This window comes from Psittacula echo, assembly GCF_963264785.1.
Source record: "Psittacula echo genome assembly, chromosome: 22".
Lineage (NCBI taxonomy): Eukaryota > Metazoa > Chordata > Aves > Psittaciformes > Psittacidae > Psittacula > Psittacula echo.
The window spans coordinates 5,423,684-5,442,692 of record NC_137758.1 but is presented as its reverse complement, the minus strand read 5'-3'; the positions used below and the strand labels follow the sequence as shown (position 1 = coordinate 5,442,692).

Here is a 19,009-nt window from a genome sequence, read left to right as displayed (position 1 = left end):
GCTGCCCCGCTGCACACGCAGTGCCGCGGCCCCCACAGCTCGTTCTCCCGGTAACTCCCTCCCGGCCGTGGCTCCCCGCACGGTGCTCGCGGGGGCTGGCACCGGTACCGGGGCTGAGCGAGGTAACGGGGCAGAGCCCTCCGCCACCGCAGGGGGCGCTACCGCCTAGCTCCCGCTGCCGCGCGGCTGATGCAATCCGCGCGCGGAGGGAGGGGCGGTGCCCCCGCCCTGGGTTCGGCCTCACGTGGGGGCGTGGCCATCGCTGTGCCCAATGGGCGGTGCTGGGGTCTGTGACGACGGGAGCGCCTGCGCAGTGCGGGGCTAGTGCCGGTGCTGCTCTCTGGCTATTGCCGCCATTTTGTGTCAGCGCCCGCAGCAGGATGGAGTCAAGCAGCCGACGGGAGCCGCCCACACCCTGGAGCACCGCAGCCCCTGCCCGGAGCATCGCTCCGCACGCACCGCCGCGCCGCCGGGAGCGCTGAGCAGCACCCTCTGCCCGCGCATGGAGCAGAGCGGCCGGGAACGTGATGGCCTGGGGTGGGCCCGGCTGGGCTTCGCCGCGGCCTGGCCCAAGCTGGCCGGGCCTAGCGCGGCCCCCGCCGGAGCCTCGCCCCAGGCGACCTCGCCCTTCTCATGGCTGCGGCTCCTGTCGCAGTTCCTGTCCCCGCCACCCGCTTTGCTGCAGCGGCTGCTGCCCGGCCCCGCGCTGAGCAGCGCGCTCTGCCCCGCAGCCGGGCAGCCGCCCGCCAAGGGCCCCCCGCTGCTACCGCCGCCGCCGCTGTTGTCGGAGCCGGCCGCGCTGGACTGGGCCAAGGAGACGCTGGAGAAGAAGCGGGAGGACGGCGCGGAGGCCCCGCCGGCCCTGTGGTGTAGCGAGCTGGTGCGGAGCCGCCTGCTGCCCCTCCCCGTGTTGCGAGTGGACCTGTACGTGCGGGGCCCGGAGCAGGGCCCGGGCGGCGGCTCTGGAGAGAACCATCTGCCGCAGCCGCTGCGAGCCGAGGGCTCCGCCAAGGCCGGGCTCCGCCGGGGCACGTTGCCCGAAGCCGAGTTCGTCCGCAGCAAGCGCTTGGCCTTTCTCCAGCCGTGGCACTTGGGGAGCGGGGGCCTGGCGGTGCCGGAGCCGGACCACGGCTACCACAGCCTGGAGGAGGAGCAGCAGCAGCACCACAAGGGCGGTTGGCAAGAGGAGGTAGAGGCACGGCAGGACCAGCGGTGCGATGCTGGGGAGTTGAAGCGGCCCCAGGAGCCGAGCGACACGGGGACACGACCTGGAGGTAGTGGTGCCTTGGAGCAGGAGGGGGACCGGGGCTCAGCCGAGAAGGGGACACTTGAGGGGGAAGCCTTGGGTGAAGAGGATGGCGAGGACTCGGAAATAGGGCGAAACCTTCCCGTTTTGGTCAGGCCCGCCTGTTCCAATAAATTAATAGACTATATCATAGGGGGAGTTTCCAGTGAGGAGGAGAGTGCGGATGATGAGGAAGACTGGGATGGTGATGACGATGGTTTCGATAGCGAAGAGGAGCTCCCCTCGGATGCAGACTCCCGTAGCCAGGACGGGGAGAGGCTTCACCTCTGGAATTCCTTCTATAGTTTGGATCCGTACAACCCTCAGAACTTCACAGCCACCATTCAAACATCTTCCTGCGAGCCGGAAAGGGACATGTCAGATGTAGAAGAGGAGGAAGACGATGATTGTTCGTGGGTAGAGGAGTCCTCGGGCTCTCCTCACCCCAGTTCTGAGGAGGAATGGGACTGTAGCAGTGGGGATGAGGCAGAAAACTTGAAGCTTTGGAACTCATTCTGTACCTCAGATGATCCCTATAATCCTTTAAACTTCAAGGCAGCCTTTCAGACAGCAGAGAAGAAAGGGACGCCTGGCTCAGAAGGAGCAGAGAGGCCAAGTTTGGTCATTTCTGAGTGTAGTCCCTTAACTAACTGGGGGGGGCAGCTGGAAAAGCCTGACGGTGGGGTCACGGTGCTGCATGGCATTCTTTCTGCTGAGAAATGTCCAAGTTCCAAGAGGAAAAAGGTACAGATTGGGGTTTCGGGTTTGTGTTTTGGTGATGCTAAAATAACCCCCATTGCGCTGTGGGTGGGTGAGGGGACTTGGGTTTCAGGCACGAGCATACCTCTGTGAGCTCATGGTCTGATTATTTGGCTGAAATGAGTGTGCCTCATCCTTTACACGTGATGGGAATTTCACCACTCAGTGACGTGGGGCACTTCCTCGCGTTCCTTTTTTAGACTTGAAGTTACGTTTTCCTCTGAAGGGGTGGTTTTCATTCTGTGTTTGTTGTAAATCTCTGTTGTGTAGTTGCCATCCTCAGAGAAACAGTTGAGATCTATGATGTAAGTTTTTCCTTTGGAAAGTACCTGTTGGAATAACACTGATAAAGTACTTTGGGACCTTTGCATGTGCATAATGTAATCCAGGCTTAAAGCTTTCAGAGTTGGGACAAGCCTGCTTGAGTTACAGATGCCTTTTGGAGCAGGAAGAACTCTTCTGTTGGAGGTTAACACAATAATACACTGAAAAGTTTGAATACAGAGTATAGTAATGCTCCTGTTTTCATCATTGTCATTTCAGTACAATCTGGAGCTGGGCTTTTGAGCACAAGCTGGGAGATTAGCATGATTCTGAAGAGTTTGTGCGTTAAAAAAAAAGGTCTTTTAATACATGTGCCAGGATTAAAGTAAATAGGAGTAACCTAATTGCGTGTCCCTTAAGTTCTGTGATGCTACACATGGACTGGGTGGTTTTTCAGGGGTGGTGTCTGAGTCTTGCCTGATACTTCAGGCATTAGGATGAGGAAGAGCTTGTGATCCAAGCCTCAGGATAATACACTGTCATGTAACTATCATGTTTGCTTTAGTGTTCTTACAGCAAAGAGATTTGTTTGCTCCTTTAATTGAGAGCCTAGCTTGGAGGTGACTTCATACCTGTCTTTGCTGGGGCAGATGGTGCTTACAGACGTCATGGATCTCACAGGACAAACTGTTTGGTTTAATTTAAATGGAAAAGACTCCCAACAGTTCCTGCAGGAGGTTTCTGTGTAACTGCAATAGGGCAGCACTGAGGAGCTCTGCTGTAAGCTCAGCCTGCACCTCCTCAAGGCTTGCTGCCTGTCAGGGATGGAGGTTACACAGGAGTGATGTTGTGATTGCTGTGTGGTTTGATTCTGTGTAATCCTGGTGAAAGAGCCGTGACCTAGATGCAGGAGTTAACATGACATTTTAGCATCCAGTAATTGTGCCCAGGGGTGTCTTAGACTGATGTAAAAAGGATGTAAGGTGGGAACTCGCGGAGGGACAGGCTGATGTAACAGCTCCCTGTGCTTGAAAGCACATCATTAGAACTGTCTGCAAAACAGAGCTGAGGTTGCCAACAATCTTCAGGTCATTCATCCTGTTTCCTATCTGGCACCTTACAATCACACAGCAGCAAAGCCATCAAACCCAGGAGCGTTTTGTTTTGCTTAAGTTACCGGTGCCTTGACACTGGAGGATGTGGGCTCTGATGCGTCTGCTCTCAGAGGTGACTGCAGTCCTTTGGGATCACCACACTAGATTTAAATGACTTCTGGAGGCTTTCACAGTCTCTTGTGGCTCTGTCCTCAGCTGCTGATTATTCCTGGAGGTCATCTCTTCCGTAACTGTTACCTCCATGTTGGAAGTTGGCTTTACCACAAAAAGCAATCTCAATACACTTCCATCTGTGTTAGCATGAACTGAGGCTTCTGTGTTAATAAAACATAGGAATAGAGCAGCAAGTGGTTTGTATCTCCCCATGTGTTTTCTTGACCTTCCAGAACTAGCTGTCCTGCAGCAAATCCCCTGGAGCCACATGTAAGGACAGTGTTTGGCTTCTCTTCAGGAATCGGTCCTAGTGTGAGAGCTGCTGGATGCTGACAGCTCCCTAGTTTGTCTTTTGGTTTTGTAGCTAAATGAAAAGCAACACAGAATTCAGTAAGAGCCTTGAGTAGTCTGGCTTTTGCTTATATCTTCATAACAGAAGGACTTAAATCTTTACTATAGTAGTAGTCTAACCACTGTCAAGTTTAGATCCTGAGCCTATACATTTGCTTTCTTAAAATAGCTGAATAGCTCTTAAACATAGTGAGGAGTGAAAGGTTTTGATGCCTGTTTTAAAATGCCATCACTTTGATTCCGTGTCCTTTTCTGAACTGAAATATTCGGAATGTGAAACCAGCTCTGAGCGGATGGGTTTGTTCCAGTCATACAGCGATGAGTGTTGCTTCCTTCTGTGTAACCTTGTGTGATTCGTTATCCTGGTGCTGACTCACGTGCTTGGTTGCTTCACAGAACAATGATTCCTCCCTTTCTTTCTTTCTTTCTGAAATGAAAGCTTCAGCAATGGGAGGTGGTGGCTGGAGGGTATCTCTGTAGCCTGAAGTGCCTTGGCATGTCCTAAGTAACCTGCCCACACTGTGGCTGTGTAAGGTTATAACCCAAGTGCTGGTGGCAGGGGTGTTCTTGAACAGGGAACATGCTGTGATCTGCCACCAGCCTAAAGAGGCCTCTGAGGCTAATTTAGGAACTCTGTAGTAGCTTAAGCTCAACTTTGGAAGCCAGCAACTGGTTGTTTTTAAAGCTGAGCTGCCACATGCTCTGGCCTAGGTAGCCTCTCAGAGGCTTTTGGCTATTTTTGGCATTTAATAACTTCTGTTTAGAAATAAAACCTTGTGCAAATAAATACCAAGCTCCTTCTGTGCGAGTGCTTGGCTAATGCTTTGCGACTTGTGTTTTCTAGGTGACCTTCCTTGAGAAAATTACTGAGTATTACATAAGCAGCGAGGAGGATCGGAAAGGACCCTGGGAAGAGATTGCACGGGATGGATGCAGGTTCCAGAAACGGATCCAGGAAACAGAAGAAGCGATAGGATACTGCTTCACAGCAGAGCATAGACAGAGAGTATTCCGTAGACTCCAAGAAACCTACTACAAGAGGGTTGATCTCTTCTAGCACCTTGTAGTTTGCGTGGCCCTGAGCACTCATGAACGTCTTCAAAACAAGTGGCAGCTGCATGTGCTCTTCTGAAGTGGGGAGAGAAGTGGGATTTTAGGACTTTTATCCCAGTTGGAATATACCTGTGTCCCATTTTGATATCCAGACAAAATCTTTTGAGTATCATCAAGGGTAGGGGTGGTATAATTGCATTCCTTTTAAGTAACACTTGAGGGACAGACTGCTTTAGGTTCAGTCCATTCCAGAAATGCCTTGTCTGCCGTATGTTGGGAAGTGGTGACTATTCAGTTGGTTTTTTTGCACTTTGAAAAAGCAAAACCTATTTTGAAGGAAATATTTACGGGGTTCAGAACCTAACTCTTGCAGTTTTGATTTAAAGATTCCAGAGGTGTGTGCTGTTCTTGTGGCTCTCCATTTCCTCTGACTTGTGTAAAAGCCTCAGATTTCGTTAGCTAATGTTTGCTGTGCAAAATGCCTTTTAAGATTCCAGTTTTGCATGTAATGTACTGCTTGAGTGTTAGTGTGGTGCTTTGGTATGTTACTATTCCAGTCTAGCACACTGAGGGATTCAGGGGAGCTCTGGTGCACTATGAGCCCTTTGGTTTATCCTTATTTAAACACATACCTTTACCCAGTACTGTTCCAAAGGGTGCTGGCTGCTTGTGCACCAAATCTCTTTGCTTTCAGGGCAGTGAAAGGCCTCATCCTGATCAATAATTAAAGCTTCATAATATGTATAGAGGTTGATTGAATTTAGGTAGCCACGCACAGCCCCTAGCCCTTTAGTTAACCTTAGAGGAACTTCTCTGTAATGGATTCTGCTTTCTGAATATGGATTGAAGTGAAGGATTCTTCATTATTTCTTGTATCCAGTGTGCTCATTCTGGTACTTGTGAGGAGAATTCTCTTTAACTTATTGAAATCTAAGACTACAAATTGCTGTGTTCTTTACCAAAAGCCAGTATTAATACCTCTGTGCATCTGCACTTTTGTTCATCTGCTACCAGAGTAACATTTCATGTGTGGAGTCTGGAAGGCAGACACTCCTTATTTATGTTCTTAACTTCCAATGTTTAATTGTTGTTGCAGTCACTCTAAGAAAGCAGCACCAGTGGGATATGTTTGGACCTGAAGGATGTTGTGTGGCTGGTATCCAAGCAGGTATGAGGTTGGAATAAATACCAAGCATCACAGAATTCATCTCTGTTCACATGAAGTTGTGTGAATAAGTGATTTGCTACTTGGTTCCTTCAGCTATTTCCCTTTTTTAAGGGGGAACCCCCCAGAACACTGCAGATTCATCATGTCACCACTTCTCCCTGCTGCAGAGGGTTAACTGAACTACAGTAGTTACCATATGATGTTAAAATACAGCTGATGCTCAAGCATTAAGAAAACAATGCAGCAATGTTATTTGCCATCCCCATGGCATAGAAAAAATACTAACTGGGTTCTCCTTTCCTACAGTTAGGGTTTTGAAATTGTAATTCTAATGATGCCCTCAAAACCTGTGAAATACCTTTAATTTGGAGATCATTTGCTTGTATCACATTTGATAACGGGGGTTCTGCTTTTTAGTTTAGGAAAAAAGCATGTGGGATGATCAGTGGGGAAAAATGGAGAATTTGTTGACTTCTGGTTCAGGTCTGACTGATAAGTAAAGATGCTGTTCATTGCTCTTGGTAGAAGACACTGCAGTGGTTTTCCTGTGCTTCTCCTAGTTTCCTTGCTCTTGGAGAACTTGGTGCTTCAGTTACTCTGGACAACTTGATTTACTGGTGCTGGGAAGAAGCTTTAGAGTGGTGAGAATTAACCCTGCAAACATTGATCTGCTGTTTGCACAGGCTTGGGAAAGGCTCTACCTGGGAGTGAACCGAACTGACACAGTTGGGTATAAACTTACATTAAAACCTGTTACTTCCAGAGTGCTTCTGATGTTAAGAGCTTTTTTCCAGCCTGCAGTATTCTTACTGAGCCATACCTGCTTGGGTCAGCTTTCTTCTCTCCAATCTCATGTGAGATGTGTGAGATGAGCAAAGGTTAACAGTAAGTTCATCACCATAACCATCACCTGAGCCAGATTGTCACCGTTGTCCCTCTCAGCTGTGTTCCAGTGCTCGTACAGGATGTTCTTGCAGTGGGACAGTAAAAACTTGTGAACTTTAAATCAAAACTGTAAGGATCAGATTTTATTTTTATATAATTTAGAGAAGCTTAGAAAAAAGCAACGCTCCGTGTTGGCTTTCTACAGATTTTAATTGATTTGTGTTGAGTTTGTTGGGGTTTTATATCTAAAGTTCTATTTCTGTACATAATGAAACTATTGAGAACTAATCCAGGAATTGGAATAAAGATATTTGCAAGATAAGGCCACCTTGGTTTTCTTTGGAAGGAGGTTGGAAACAACCAGATAACTGGGATTGAAGGGGATGGCAGTGACTGAGGTTCGGCTTCGAAGGTGGATCCGGATCGCTTGTGCCTGAACGGGGAAGCTCAGCACTGAGATTGTCTTGTGCGTGTAAGTACTTGGGGGGGGGAAAGAGGGGCGCGGCAGCCAATGGCAGTGCAAAGGAGGAGGGACCGGGGCGGATTGACGGGAGCGGCAGCCAATGGCAGCGCCGGGACTGGAAGGCGGTACCAGCCAATGGCAGTGACGGGGAGGACCGGCAGGGGCGGATTGACGGGAGCGACGGCCAATGACAGCGCCCGCCTGTGGCAGCGGCGGGAGGGCGGACCGGGGCGGATGGACCGGCGCGGCGGAAAACGGCGGCGGAGGGGAGCGGCGGCCAATGGCAGTGGAGAGGAGGGCTAAACGGGGCGGGACGTTGGTGCGCCGGCCAATGGGAGTGCCGGCCAATGGCAGGGGCGGAGAGGCGGGACCGGTGCGAATTGATGGGCGCGGCAGCCAATGGCAGCGCCGGGGTCGGAGCGGACCGGGGCGGGCTGGCGGGCGGCACGGGGGCTGCGGTGCGTTCTGACCAAGCCGAGGGGGCAGAGCCCGAGCCCCGGAAGAACGCGATACAAACGGGTTCAGGCGAGGGCGCTGCAGCAGCCTCTGAGCCCGGGTCCCTCCAGGAGGGGAAGCGAGGAGGGAAGGAGCGGGGTTTGTACTTCCCGCCTGTAATTACCGCGTGGGGCGCGCTCCGGTCTCTGCCCTGAGGGGACGGGATTTGGGTGCGTGCAGGCAGCGGTTCCCTGTAGGAATAAATGATCCTCTCAAAGCTGGCCGGGAGCCCCCGGCTGTGTCCGTGCGGTCCCGTCTGCTCGGGTGGCTCCTGTGCGGGAGCAGTGAGCTCCTGTCTGAATCCCTGGGAGGGTCAATCAGTGCGTGTCAGAACGGCCGCCGGTGGAACGGATCTCCAATGCAACGCCTACGGCAAAGAGCCGAGGGTCGCTGCTTTGTGGCTTTCTTGGGTTCCCCTTCACCAGCCGCGAGCATCCTGCAGAGGAGCCAATGTGCAGCGAGGGCTCCGGCTGCCTTTGTCCCGGATCGTGCTTTTCGCTTTCCCTGGGGACTGTGGAGGGTGCTGGGGTCTGGGGTACCTGAGCATCGCTGCTTGTTGGGCTGGTGGCCCCGTGCCCTGCCCGGGAGGCCGTGGCTGGGCAGTGGCAGGGGTTATCTCCATACACAGCGGTGTTATCTCCTCCCAGAATGGAGGTCAGTGGGAAATAGGCTAAATGGGACCGCTCCAGTGAAGTTGCTGCTTTCCTTCTGAGTCTGCAGCTTCTTGTGCTGCAACTCTTTCATTGCCAACTATTTCTCCTCTGTAAAGAGGAGCCTCTGTGAGTACTGATCCCTTCCAGCTCTCTTTTTGCACAGTAATCCTCTTTGGAAGGCGATCTGGAGAAGTGAATTGAGAAGTTCTGTCAACAACAGACGAGAACGGGAGATCTTCTGCCTAATTTTACCCTCTTGTTTAATTCTCAAGGATATTGGCTTTATCTTTCTTTCTCCTTGACTCTTCTCCAGCTCACAGGAGCTATTGATGAGGTGAAACGGTTCTGCGTGTAGTATTAGAAACAAGAGAGCTAAAAAGAAGAGTAGGCAACTTAAACAAGTGTATTATAAAGATGCTATTGTATTGAAACATGAAGGGGGGGGGTAGTTTCTCCATTTAATACTTCCTTAATGGCTGGCTGGCAAGGATAATCACAGGCTTTTAACTTCAAATAGGTGTTTCTGCCCACGTAACATCTGGTTGAGGTCTAACTCATCACACATGAATCAGTAGGCAACAAAGGACTGTACCCAGGGCTTGGCAGCAGCAGTGGGAGGACGCTGGAGCTTGGGCTGATCCCAGACGTGGCAGGAGGGACACAGACTGGCAGAAGCTTGCTGCTGGTCCTTGGCACCCTCTAATGCAAATGTGGAATAAGCAAAACCGGCTTCAGCAGGAATGTTTGCTTGGGGCTCTGTGGCAGAGAGGGAGAGCTCAGGTTGGGGCTGCGTGGGCTTAGAGCTAAACCCATCCCTGCGGAGCGCTGCCAGCAGCTGGAGAAGATGCAGAGGATTCCTCTGGCAGCAGCATCCTCCTGTTAGTGGCAGGATTAACCCCAGCTCTGTGGTACTGTGGGTGTCCATGGGCTCAGGGATCTACAGGGTAGCCCTGCGGCTTTCAGATCGCAGGGCTCCCATCCACCCTCCCTGCAGTGCACCCAAGCCCTGTCCTGCCTGGTCCGAGGGGTGCTCAGCCTGGCAGGGGAGCATCCCTTGAGGTCCCCTCAGCCACGGCCATCGCTGCAATGGGGGCAATGCTGATGCTGAGCACACGGGGCTGCAGCTGTGTCCAGCTGTGCTCAGCTCCCCCCCACTTCCCTCAGCCCTGCTGTGTGGGGCCAGAGCAGGGCTGGGAGCCAGGAGCCTCGGGGGGATGTCCACAGCTCAGGGCCGTGGGGCTGGGCGGGGGGGGGGAAGGTGCTTTTGAGCACTTTCTTCTCATACACCAGGTTATTTTGTTTTCAGGTCAGTGAGAGGGCCCTTGGCTGGGACCCCTCAGAGTTCCTCAGCCCTCTGAGCCCCTGTAATGGGCAGTGCAATGGGCCCATCTGATTCTACTTCTCCCTGTATCCCCATCATTGAGTTAACAGCACTTCAGTGGCAGCCCTCACTTCAGTGTCTCTTGCTCTTCCTGCAGTCACTCATTGTTAGACACTGTGAGACTAAAGCTGTAAAGAAAGGGGATAAAAAGGAAGGGCTGGGAATGCTCGTGGGTGCTTCTGTTGCTTGCAGGACTCAAAAGAAAAGAGCCCATTTGCTTGCAGCCTTTGCAGTGACCAGTACCTGGTTTGTGAGCATCTCCTGCCCCGGCCTGTATGCTCAGCAGCCATGCAGCAGGAGGTGGCTTGGGACCACTCTCAGCACACTGCCAGCAGCCTGGCACAGCACACCAGGCCCTAAACTACTCTGTGAGTAATTATTACACAGTTAAGAGCAGCTCAGAAAGTGAGGAGCAAGAAATCAGCTTCCCTAATCCCGGAATGGCATTTGTGCTGGTCTCAGCTCCTTTCTGGAGTTCTAATCCCTCTCCAGATGAAAGGGGAATGTTTGCACTTGAAGAGGGTCTCATCTCCATGAGTGTGACCAATCTGCTGGAGCGGTGATGGCAAACACACAATGGTTTCCTTAGTCCCTTCTCAAGGCATGTGGCAAAATCTCAGCATTTCAAATGCAAGGGGGGGGTTGAGCCATGAAGACGTGGGTGTTCGGCACTAACGTGAGATCCAGCAATGCAAGTGACAGCCAGCATTGAGGGGAAATTGATTTTCTGTGAGGAGCAAGCATTAAAAATAGGAGCTTTGTGTCAAACCCCACATCTGTTTTGACTAAATCCTGGATAACAAGAAGAATGGGTAAAAGACAGAGCTTATACAGAGAGCTCCAGAACCCAGGATTAAAGAAGAAAGGATGTGAGTGAGAGAGTGCAGTTAATGATTGCCAAGTGCCATCCTCACACCCAGTGGGATTGCTGTGGCCTCTTCTGGGTGCACCTTGCTTACAGGTGCTTTGATCTGCAAACCTGCGAGAGACACATCCAGTTCATGGCACCAACCAGGCTCAGGCCAAGGTCCAGGGCCTTGTGGTCAGGTTTGGAGCCATCCAGCACTGGAAGTTGATCACTGTGCATGGCCAGAAACTCTTTCCTATCAGGAGACCTGGAACATTCCCAGAAATTATTGGTGGTCTTGGAAAAGGGCATCTTCAGAGCTGTCCCTGCATAGGAGCCTCCAGAACAATTTGTGCTGGAAAGCTTTAAGGTCCCTTCCAACCCAAACCAGACTGGGATTCCCTGATTCTTCTGAGCAGCTCCCCAGGGGATGTGCATTGACTGTCCCAGGACAGCCAAGAATTCCGGAGGTGATGGGCTCAGGATCGTCCGCTCCCAAGCACAGTCTGCCCTTGCAGTGCCTCGTACCACGGCAGGGTCTGTTATTATCACGCATTGCAGCATCCGCTGTGATTGCTGCACCCACCTCAGCCCACATCTCACACAACTCCTGCGTTCGCCAGAGCAAGTATTGCACCAGACAGGGCAAGGCTTACAAATAAAACCATTTTATTGAGTTTCTGCTTCTCTAGCATGTGACACATGGAGAGTTAAGACACAAGGTGTGATGGGGAATGATGTGTTTGTCCTTCACTCGACAGAGGGTTCCTCCTACGCAGAAGAACAGCGCAAACAGATCCCCTCCTCTGCCATTCCTGATGCTCGGTGGCGTGTAGGAAGGTGGGAACTGAAGCGGACCTGGAGACTGGTGGATGCAGTTGCCGTAACCTGCTGTAAGGAGAGGCCCTGCCTTTGCTCGCAAGCTGAGTTTGGACTTGAAGTTGCATTTACTTGATTTAACGACAGTGGAACACAGAGCACTGATGGATTCCATAGCTCAGGGGAAAGGCCACCACGAGAAGGTGTCCAAACCCCACAACTGTCTGATAACAGCGGCTGATTCAGCTGCATTTGCAGACTAGTACTTGGGGTCTTAGAACTGCATTTGTGGCCTCTGCAGCCAAACAACCACCAAAGATTCCTTCTTCCCAAAACTTGCTCTTCCTCCAGGGTTTGGGCCTTAGAAACATTTTTCATTAAGGAAAATCCCTCTTGGTCATCCTCTATTACCAGGATGCAATAAAACTTAAAGAAAGATCCAATGTTCATGCAAGGATGTCACCTGTTTCTGTGACCTCTTCCCCCCTTTATGGCTGAACCCCACCAGTGGCAGCGCAGTTCTTTCCACTCCAGGTAAGGTGGTGATGTACGGGGGGATGAGCAGCAGCTACAAGGGGGTCTTAAGAAACTCTTCATGCAAGTAGCTCTAAGGAGACTTCAAATACAGGGGAGAGAATCAGGTTTTCCTCCCTGAGGAATCAACAGCACTTTTTTCTCTATGGATACAGGGACTTGGGACACACTGCACAGACTTCCACAGCTCATCAACACCTCGATAGGAACAGGAAACCGGGGAGCAAGCTGCTGGGTTCGGGCTGACCATAGGAGTCTTTCACTGCTGCTCTTCCCAGCAGGCACAGACAGCGCAGCAGGGATGTCCCCTCCGCAGGCACCCCTGCTCGCTCCCAGCACCTTTGCACCGTTCCAGCCTCCAGGCACAGCAGCCGCTATTTTACACGCTGTTTTACAGAGCTCTTGTCTCAGCCCTTCCTCCTCTGGAAGCATCCATACAGTGAAAGCCACAAAAAGAACATCACCTTGGAGACGTATTAAGACAAAGACGGGTTGACCACAACACAGGGTTCTGCCTTTACTCACGCAACAACAACCAGACAAAGTCTCGCTGCTGCCGCTGCCCCTCAGCAAGAAGCAGCTGAGGCCGCGGTCCAAGGGCACGGGTGACTTGGTTCGGTCCCACGCCGGGGCCGTGCTCCGGGTCAGGGCGTCGGGGGTGGTTTAGGGGAGGGGCAGGAGCCCTGGCTGTCAAAGCTGGCGGCGCGGCCGTGCCACTGCGGGGAGACACAGAGAGAGCGGGCTCTGAGCGAGCGGGAGCCGCGGCGCGGGGAATGCCCCGTCCCTGGCAGGGCCCGGGGCCAGGCTGGACAGAGCCTGGGGCACCGGGGTGCAGTGAGAGGCGCCCCCGACCATGGCTGGGGTTGGAACCGGGTGATTTGAGGCCCTTTCCAACCCAAACCGTTCCGTGATTCCCACCCCTTTCCCACGCTCCCTGCCTGCTCTGCTGCAGATTCTCTTCTCTGCAGCATCTTTCAACTTAACTGAGCGCCTGCGTTTAACCACGGAGGGGGAATGAGGGAGCAATTGACTTCATTGCCTCGTAAACCCAGGCGCAGGCGGGAGGACTGCTCGCAGAGGAGGCAGCGCACACAGGAGCAGTGGGTGCTGTGGAGGCAGAGCTTGCTCTCGGGTCAGCTTCCTGCTGCTCCCTGGTTTAGTGCTTTTTGGTTCAGAAAGCCTGGCGGGTGATTTTCCTCCACAGAAGCCCCTGTGCCCACTAGGCCAGGGACACTTCCCAAAGTGAAAACCACTTCAGTGGTTGTAGCAAGTATGGCTTTTACCATGCTTATGGGTCATGCATTATCAGTGATCTGCCTTAGGGGCTATTAGAACCATTCAAAGCCATCGCTGCTCAAGCTTTTGAGCACTTGCCCGTCTCCCCATCTTGCTTTATGGCATTCAAATGACCAATGATAGACATCCCCTAGAGACAACAGGAGGCACAGCGCTTCCAGTGCTCCCTTCTCCCCACGGATCAATTCCCTCCTCTCCTGCATGAGCAGAAATCCTTTGGCTCATGTCAATGCTCTGACGTGTACAGATTTCACTTGTGTGGCTGGAAAGTCATTCAGTAACGGTGGCCCTCCCCGGGCCAGGCCTGCCCGTGCAGCACACGGAGCATGGTCCTGTTCCTCTGGAGCCAGCTGGCAGAGCCTGGCTCTTAGCGTTCACTTCACAAATGTGCATTTTGATGGCTAGAGATAGGGGCAAGAACCGGGCCCTTTGAACGTGGTGCAAAGCAGCTCACGGTGCAGGTCTGCATCACACACACATCGGGGCTGAGCAGGAGTCGGGACTGGAGGAGCTGGAAAGCTTCTCCCTCCCAGCACCTGCCCTCAGGTAAGAGAACAGCTTCTTCTCTGTGTCTCCTCTCAGATGTATTTGCTAAAAGCCCTGAGGAACTGATAATGGGGAGAAAATTTCCCCCTGAGAATTGCCAACAGAAGAGCAGAGAAGCAGCAAGTACCGTAAAAACGGGCTTTTGGCACCTCTCTGCATCGTTCTGCCTCTGGTTACAGCGACAGCGTCGATCATGCAAAGATGTGATGGAAACTCTTCCAAGAGCAGGTTCAAGTGACCCCTGTGCCTGAGCAGCCCGGGAGTGGGTTCCTCCTTTTCATCAGGGAAGGTGACCCATTCACTGTGCAATTGAACAGCCGGGAGCAGCTCAATGCAAGTCAAACATGCCCCAAAGTCTGGAGGAGTCCGGATTTGCATAGCTTTAAAGATAAACGGTTGCTTTTCATTACAGGCATGACTTGGCCCTCAGCAGCGGGTTTCATCTGTAGCGAGGTTTTGAACAGCTGAGTGCCCCCGTGCTGAACCAGAGGCGCTTGGCTACATGAAAGACCCATTTTGCTTCTCACTGCTGCTGCTGCTGCTCTCTGAGACCAGAGTTTGTCTTTCAGAGAGAACAGAGAAATCTCCAACTTTCACAAGTCCCCTTCAAGATGTGCTGTAATTTTCTATTGCTTTTTACAGAGCCATCGCTTTTAACCTGCCTGATGGATGCTTTGAGAAGTGCAGAGGAAATGGAATTGAAGTACATTGGGGAGGTCACGGTGGGACCTCGGGGCTGAAAAATGGGAACAGGTTTGTGCTGAGGACAAGAGTTTATTGTGAGGATAACTGAAAACCCCATCAGGAACTGGGATTCTCGTCTTCTGCTCACAAACTCTTCCAAATGGCTGCGCGAGGACAGTGCTTAGGAGCCTGTAATTAATGATTCATTTGCACATGTTCTGTCTCTAACGATGATGGTCATTACAGAAGCACCGTCATTATGTTTGGTTACTCACTGCTGATAAATATGGAGCAACCAAAGACATGGAATGTAACTGGAGCAAGCTTCCCTGAAGGCTCCAGCAATGAAAGAGACGAAAGGGCAACTCCTTCATAGAGGAAGGGCTCGAATCGTGCTGCCGAGCCAGGAATGAGGGGTTTGGGATGTGTTAGCGCTGCGGCCGTGGAACAGCCCCAGTGCTCCCAGGGTCTCATGTTAAGGAGCCGTGCCCACAGCACAGGAGGAGGCTTGGCCCGGGAAGCACAGCCCCAGGGGCACCAGTGTCCGTCCATCCCAAAGTGCTGTGGTGGGAGCCGGGGGCCGGGGTCAGGCCATGCTCCTGATGGAACACGGCCCTGAGGGAACATTCCTGGGAGCATCACCTGAAGCTGGGACGGGGGCTGCCCCATCCCTGGCAGTGTTCAAGGCCAGGCTGGACACAGGGGCTTGGAGCAAGCTGCTCCAGTGGAAGCGGTCCCTGCCTGTGGCAGGGGTTGGAGCTGGATGAGCTTTAAGGTCCCTTCCTATGCAGGGCAGGATGCCTTCCTCACCCAATGTGTGGGCATCCAACACAGAGCAGCACTGAGCAGCTCTGCATTCAGGGGTCATAGCTCCAGTCACCCGCTCCTCAATTTATGCACTCAGACAGACAATTCATTCCCAGCCTTTCTGCTTTCAGTGTAAGGTCAAGCACTCAATCAGGAAAGACACTGATGTACAGCAGAGGCCATCAGCAATCCCTCTGGCAAAGAGAGACAGTCATGAGGATCAGCTAGAGAGCAAACGCTCCATTTGCTGCTGCCCGGCTGCAAATGCCTTTGAAGATGAAGATGATGAAGAAGAAGGCGACTGCTCAGGATTCCAGCACAGCCTGAGCTCCCCCCATGAAGAAAGGAGGGTGGGAAAGGGAGGGAGGGTCAGAGCTTCTCCCTCAGCATCAGCATCCATGTGAAGTTGGAGCAAGGAGCTGGCAGCCTGGGGGCCGGCACTGATGGAGTGTGACCCTGCATCCCACCACCAGCCGCTCTGTGCGTGGGGACCCTCACCTGAGGGTATGGGACACAAAACCCAAGCTGCTTTCAAAATGCACACACACACACAGAGAATGATGCGATCACTCAGAACCACAAATCCCGTTTCCATGAATTTCTATCCTGTTCCGTCTGGTTGCTTTGCTATTCTTTAAGGGACTTGCAGACAGTGCTGAAACTTGAAAGGGCAAATAACTAAAGGGAGCCTTTGCTGGCTGGCTCCGGGGAGCAGCTTACGGCAGAACTACCAAACGAGATGATCAGAGGCTTTGTTCCTTTGCTTTTGAGCAGAGCTCCTGACCTATGCAGGGGAGGGGAATATGATTCGCTCAGGTTGTTCTTCCAAAGTCTGCGGGGCTCAGCAGAGGTTTTCAAAGTACATTTGAGCAGGTGGCTCATGTGAAATGGCTCCTGGGTTCCTCTGGGCTCTGCCACAATGGTTGTGGGGGGTTTCCCCCATTGACTATCAGAAACCTCACGGGAATCTCTCTGTCCATCTCCCACCTGCAGCTGAGGAGCAGCGCGGTGAAGTCAACTGCAGCAGGAGGAGCTCCTGGCCCCGGCTCAGCTGTGGCAGCCGGTGCCGTGCTGTGGGGTGCTGCAGACGATCAGACCCTGAGCTGGTGCTGGATCCCTGTGCTCCCCATGGTGCTGTGCGATGGCACCCGCTGCCTGCCCAGACAGCTCCGGCTCGTGTGTGTGATGCCGGTGCACTAGCATGGAAAGGCCAGTGACAGCTTGGTGCTGCTGCTCAGCACCCAATGCACAGACCGCGTTACTGTCAGAGGAAAGACCTGGTCTCAAAGATACATAGGGTTTGGTGCATGCTAAGTCAGACTGGAGGATAACCAAACCAGGAATCTGCCTTCCAGTGGAGCTCAGCAGCTGAGCATCAAGGGGGAAAAAAGATGCTTTTTGTTTCGTACTCTGGCTCTGAGGGAAAAAGTGTCCTTAGAGCAAGATACAGCGAGAGGTTTTATTGCCTTTGCTACAGTACCATTGGCCACAAATGCTGCCTTTCTTCTCATACCTGAAGTGTCAGTGGCACTTGTGCCAGTTTCTGCATCTCTGCATCTCTCCCCTTCAGAATTTATGACCTAAATCAGGCAAAGCCCCAAAGAGCTCTATGGGAGGGTGAGAAAATGGAGGGCAAGGAGGAAGCTAGAGATGGTCAGAATGGTACCCAGGCGTTTCAGCCCTGTTTTATCATCTGGGGCTGCATCAAGTGAATCTCCTTCTGGGGAGATGCTTAAAGCAATCCCATTTGTTCTATTTATTCTCCCTCAAAGGCTTAGGGATGAGTCAACAGCAAAATCGTTTAGGATGAGGAAATGGAAAATTGAACTGGGTGATACCCCTGGGCAGTCGGTGCCGCAATCAAGCAGCGCTCCCCTTCCTTACTGCTCCCAATCCCTGATTTAGAAACAAAAAGGAAAGAAAGAAAGACAGAAAAAGGCAGCACAGGAAGAGGCACATCTGTGAGCTCAGCCCCTCTTCCTCCTGCACGCTCCAGGAGCTATTTCCAGACAAGACAGAAACGTTTCCTGGAGTTCATTTCTGGTGAGAAAATTCCCTCAGCTCTTGTCAGGAAATCCCAAGGAGCTCTCGGGGAGCCTCGCGCCGGCTCCCTCCTGCACAGCTCATGCGTTCAAAGGGAAGAATAACTCCACAAACCTCTTTGAAAGACTTCTTCACCTCCACTAATGGATGCCAGTGCGCGATGGGCTTGCGTGGGTACGCCAGCATCTCGTTCCAGTGGTCTCTGCCCAGCCCCTCGGCATTGACCCCCACACGGCAAACCCCGATGATCTCGTTGTGACCCACTCTGAGGAGCAAGAGAAAAGCAGCAGCGTTGTCACTCAGATCACCTGTACTCTGCTGAGGCTGCTGGCCCTGCGGTGCAGGAGGGCCACAAGATCCGGTGTAGTGAAGAGAGGCTGTTGTGATGGGCAGATCCTGCTGCTATCAGTGTGGGATGATGGTTTGCAGGGCAAGCAAATAGCAAAGGGGAACACAGTCCTCACTCAATAAAATGCAGTAAAGCAAAGGACCAGCGTTAACCAGTTACTATTCTATCAGGTAATTCTCCATCACCATAAATATCAATGACACTTTAACAATAAATCACTAGAGACACAGTGATGCCACAGAGCTGTGCAGTCACAGCCCTGACACTAAGGAAAATGGCTGTTGAACAGGAAAACCTGCATCCAATGGGATGTTTTGCCCTCCAGCCCTTCACAGCCTCCCACCTACCGATCATAATCCATGACAGAGATGAGCAGACTGACTTGATCCATGTTCTCCGGGGGAATGTCAAAGATTATTGCTTCATTGTAAGTGGGATTAAGTGTATTTTTCTTTATGGTGGTTTTCTTCTTTTTCAGTCTTCGCCCATCACAGAGCAGAGACACTTTGACATACGGATCTGCAGAGGAAGAGATAGGAAAAGGCTTTCTGCTTATGGAGGTTTCTTTTGTTACCATCACCATATAGAAACAACATTATCAAAGGGTGACTGTAAGCCACCATGAGCCAAAGGCGCTCTCAAATGTACTTTCAAGAAAATGGATGTCTGGGTACCAGCTGAATCCACCATTTCTTGTACTGGAGTGGGTGGTGATGGGAGGCCCAGGCCCTGGAGAACCAGCCATGCAGACTTCCTGGAAGGACGAATCAGCCACTTCCATCAGGTTTTGGGAAGGGTCTGCAAGCGTAAGGAGGCCTCACCTCAAACCAAGAGCCAGTATCCATCGGATGACAATGGGCACTCAGGCATTCGAGCTTGCTTTAATTGCATGGCCACAGATAGCAAACCAGTGCTTTCTCTACGCAAAACTAGAACTTGTCTAAGAGAGCACAATATAATGCAGCGTTTTGGCAACCTGAACTTTTGCAGGGATCCTTCCAGAACTATCCAATTGCTAACATTGTATAGCAGAGTTGCAGTAAGGGAATTTTAAAGCCC

General features: G+C 52.1%; 2 protein-coding genes across 5 annotated transcripts in view; one reads left to right on the top strand and one right to left on the bottom strand.

The window, feature by feature from the left end:
• Nucleotides 1–337: 337 nt before the first annotated feature.
• PPP1R15B (protein phosphatase 1 regulatory subunit 15B) lies at nucleotides 338–7,355 on the top strand. Of its 4 annotated transcripts, XR_013958368.1 has the most exons (4): nucleotides 338–2,029; nucleotides 4,772–5,158; nucleotides 6,077–6,148; nucleotides 6,709–6,775. XR_013958368.1 is itself a non-coding variant. In XM_080633174.1 (3 exons), exons 1-3 carry the CDS (start codon nucleotides 503–505, stop codon nucleotides 4,982–4,984), a joined length of 1,575 nt encoding a protein of 524 aa, XP_080489300.1. In that variant the 5' UTR covers nucleotides 338–502; the 3' UTR covers nucleotides 4,985–7,355. The 4 variants fall into 4 exon arrangements, 2 of the variants coding, with proteins under 2 accessions (XP_080489300.1, XP_080489299.1); XR_013958367.1 differs by having other exon boundaries at nucleotides 4,772–6,148; nucleotides 6,709–7,355; XM_080633174.1 differs by having other exon boundaries at nucleotides 338–1,274; nucleotides 1,440–2,029; nucleotides 4,772–7,355.
• A 5,514-nt stretch (nucleotides 7,356–12,869) lies between these two features.
• SYT6 (synaptotagmin 6) overlaps nucleotides 12,870–19,009 on the bottom strand; it is a gene marked incomplete at both ends in the record, with an annotated part of 31,365 nt that continues 25,225 nt past the window's right edge. The window contains 3 exons of the mRNA XM_080633080.1: nucleotides 12,870–12,941; nucleotides 17,716–17,866; nucleotides 18,298–18,469. Coding sequence (XP_080489206.1) covers nucleotides 12,870–12,941; nucleotides 17,716–17,866; nucleotides 18,298–18,469 — 395 coding nt within the window. The remainder of the gene's footprint in view (nucleotides 12,942–17,715; nucleotides 17,867–18,297; nucleotides 18,470–19,009) is intronic.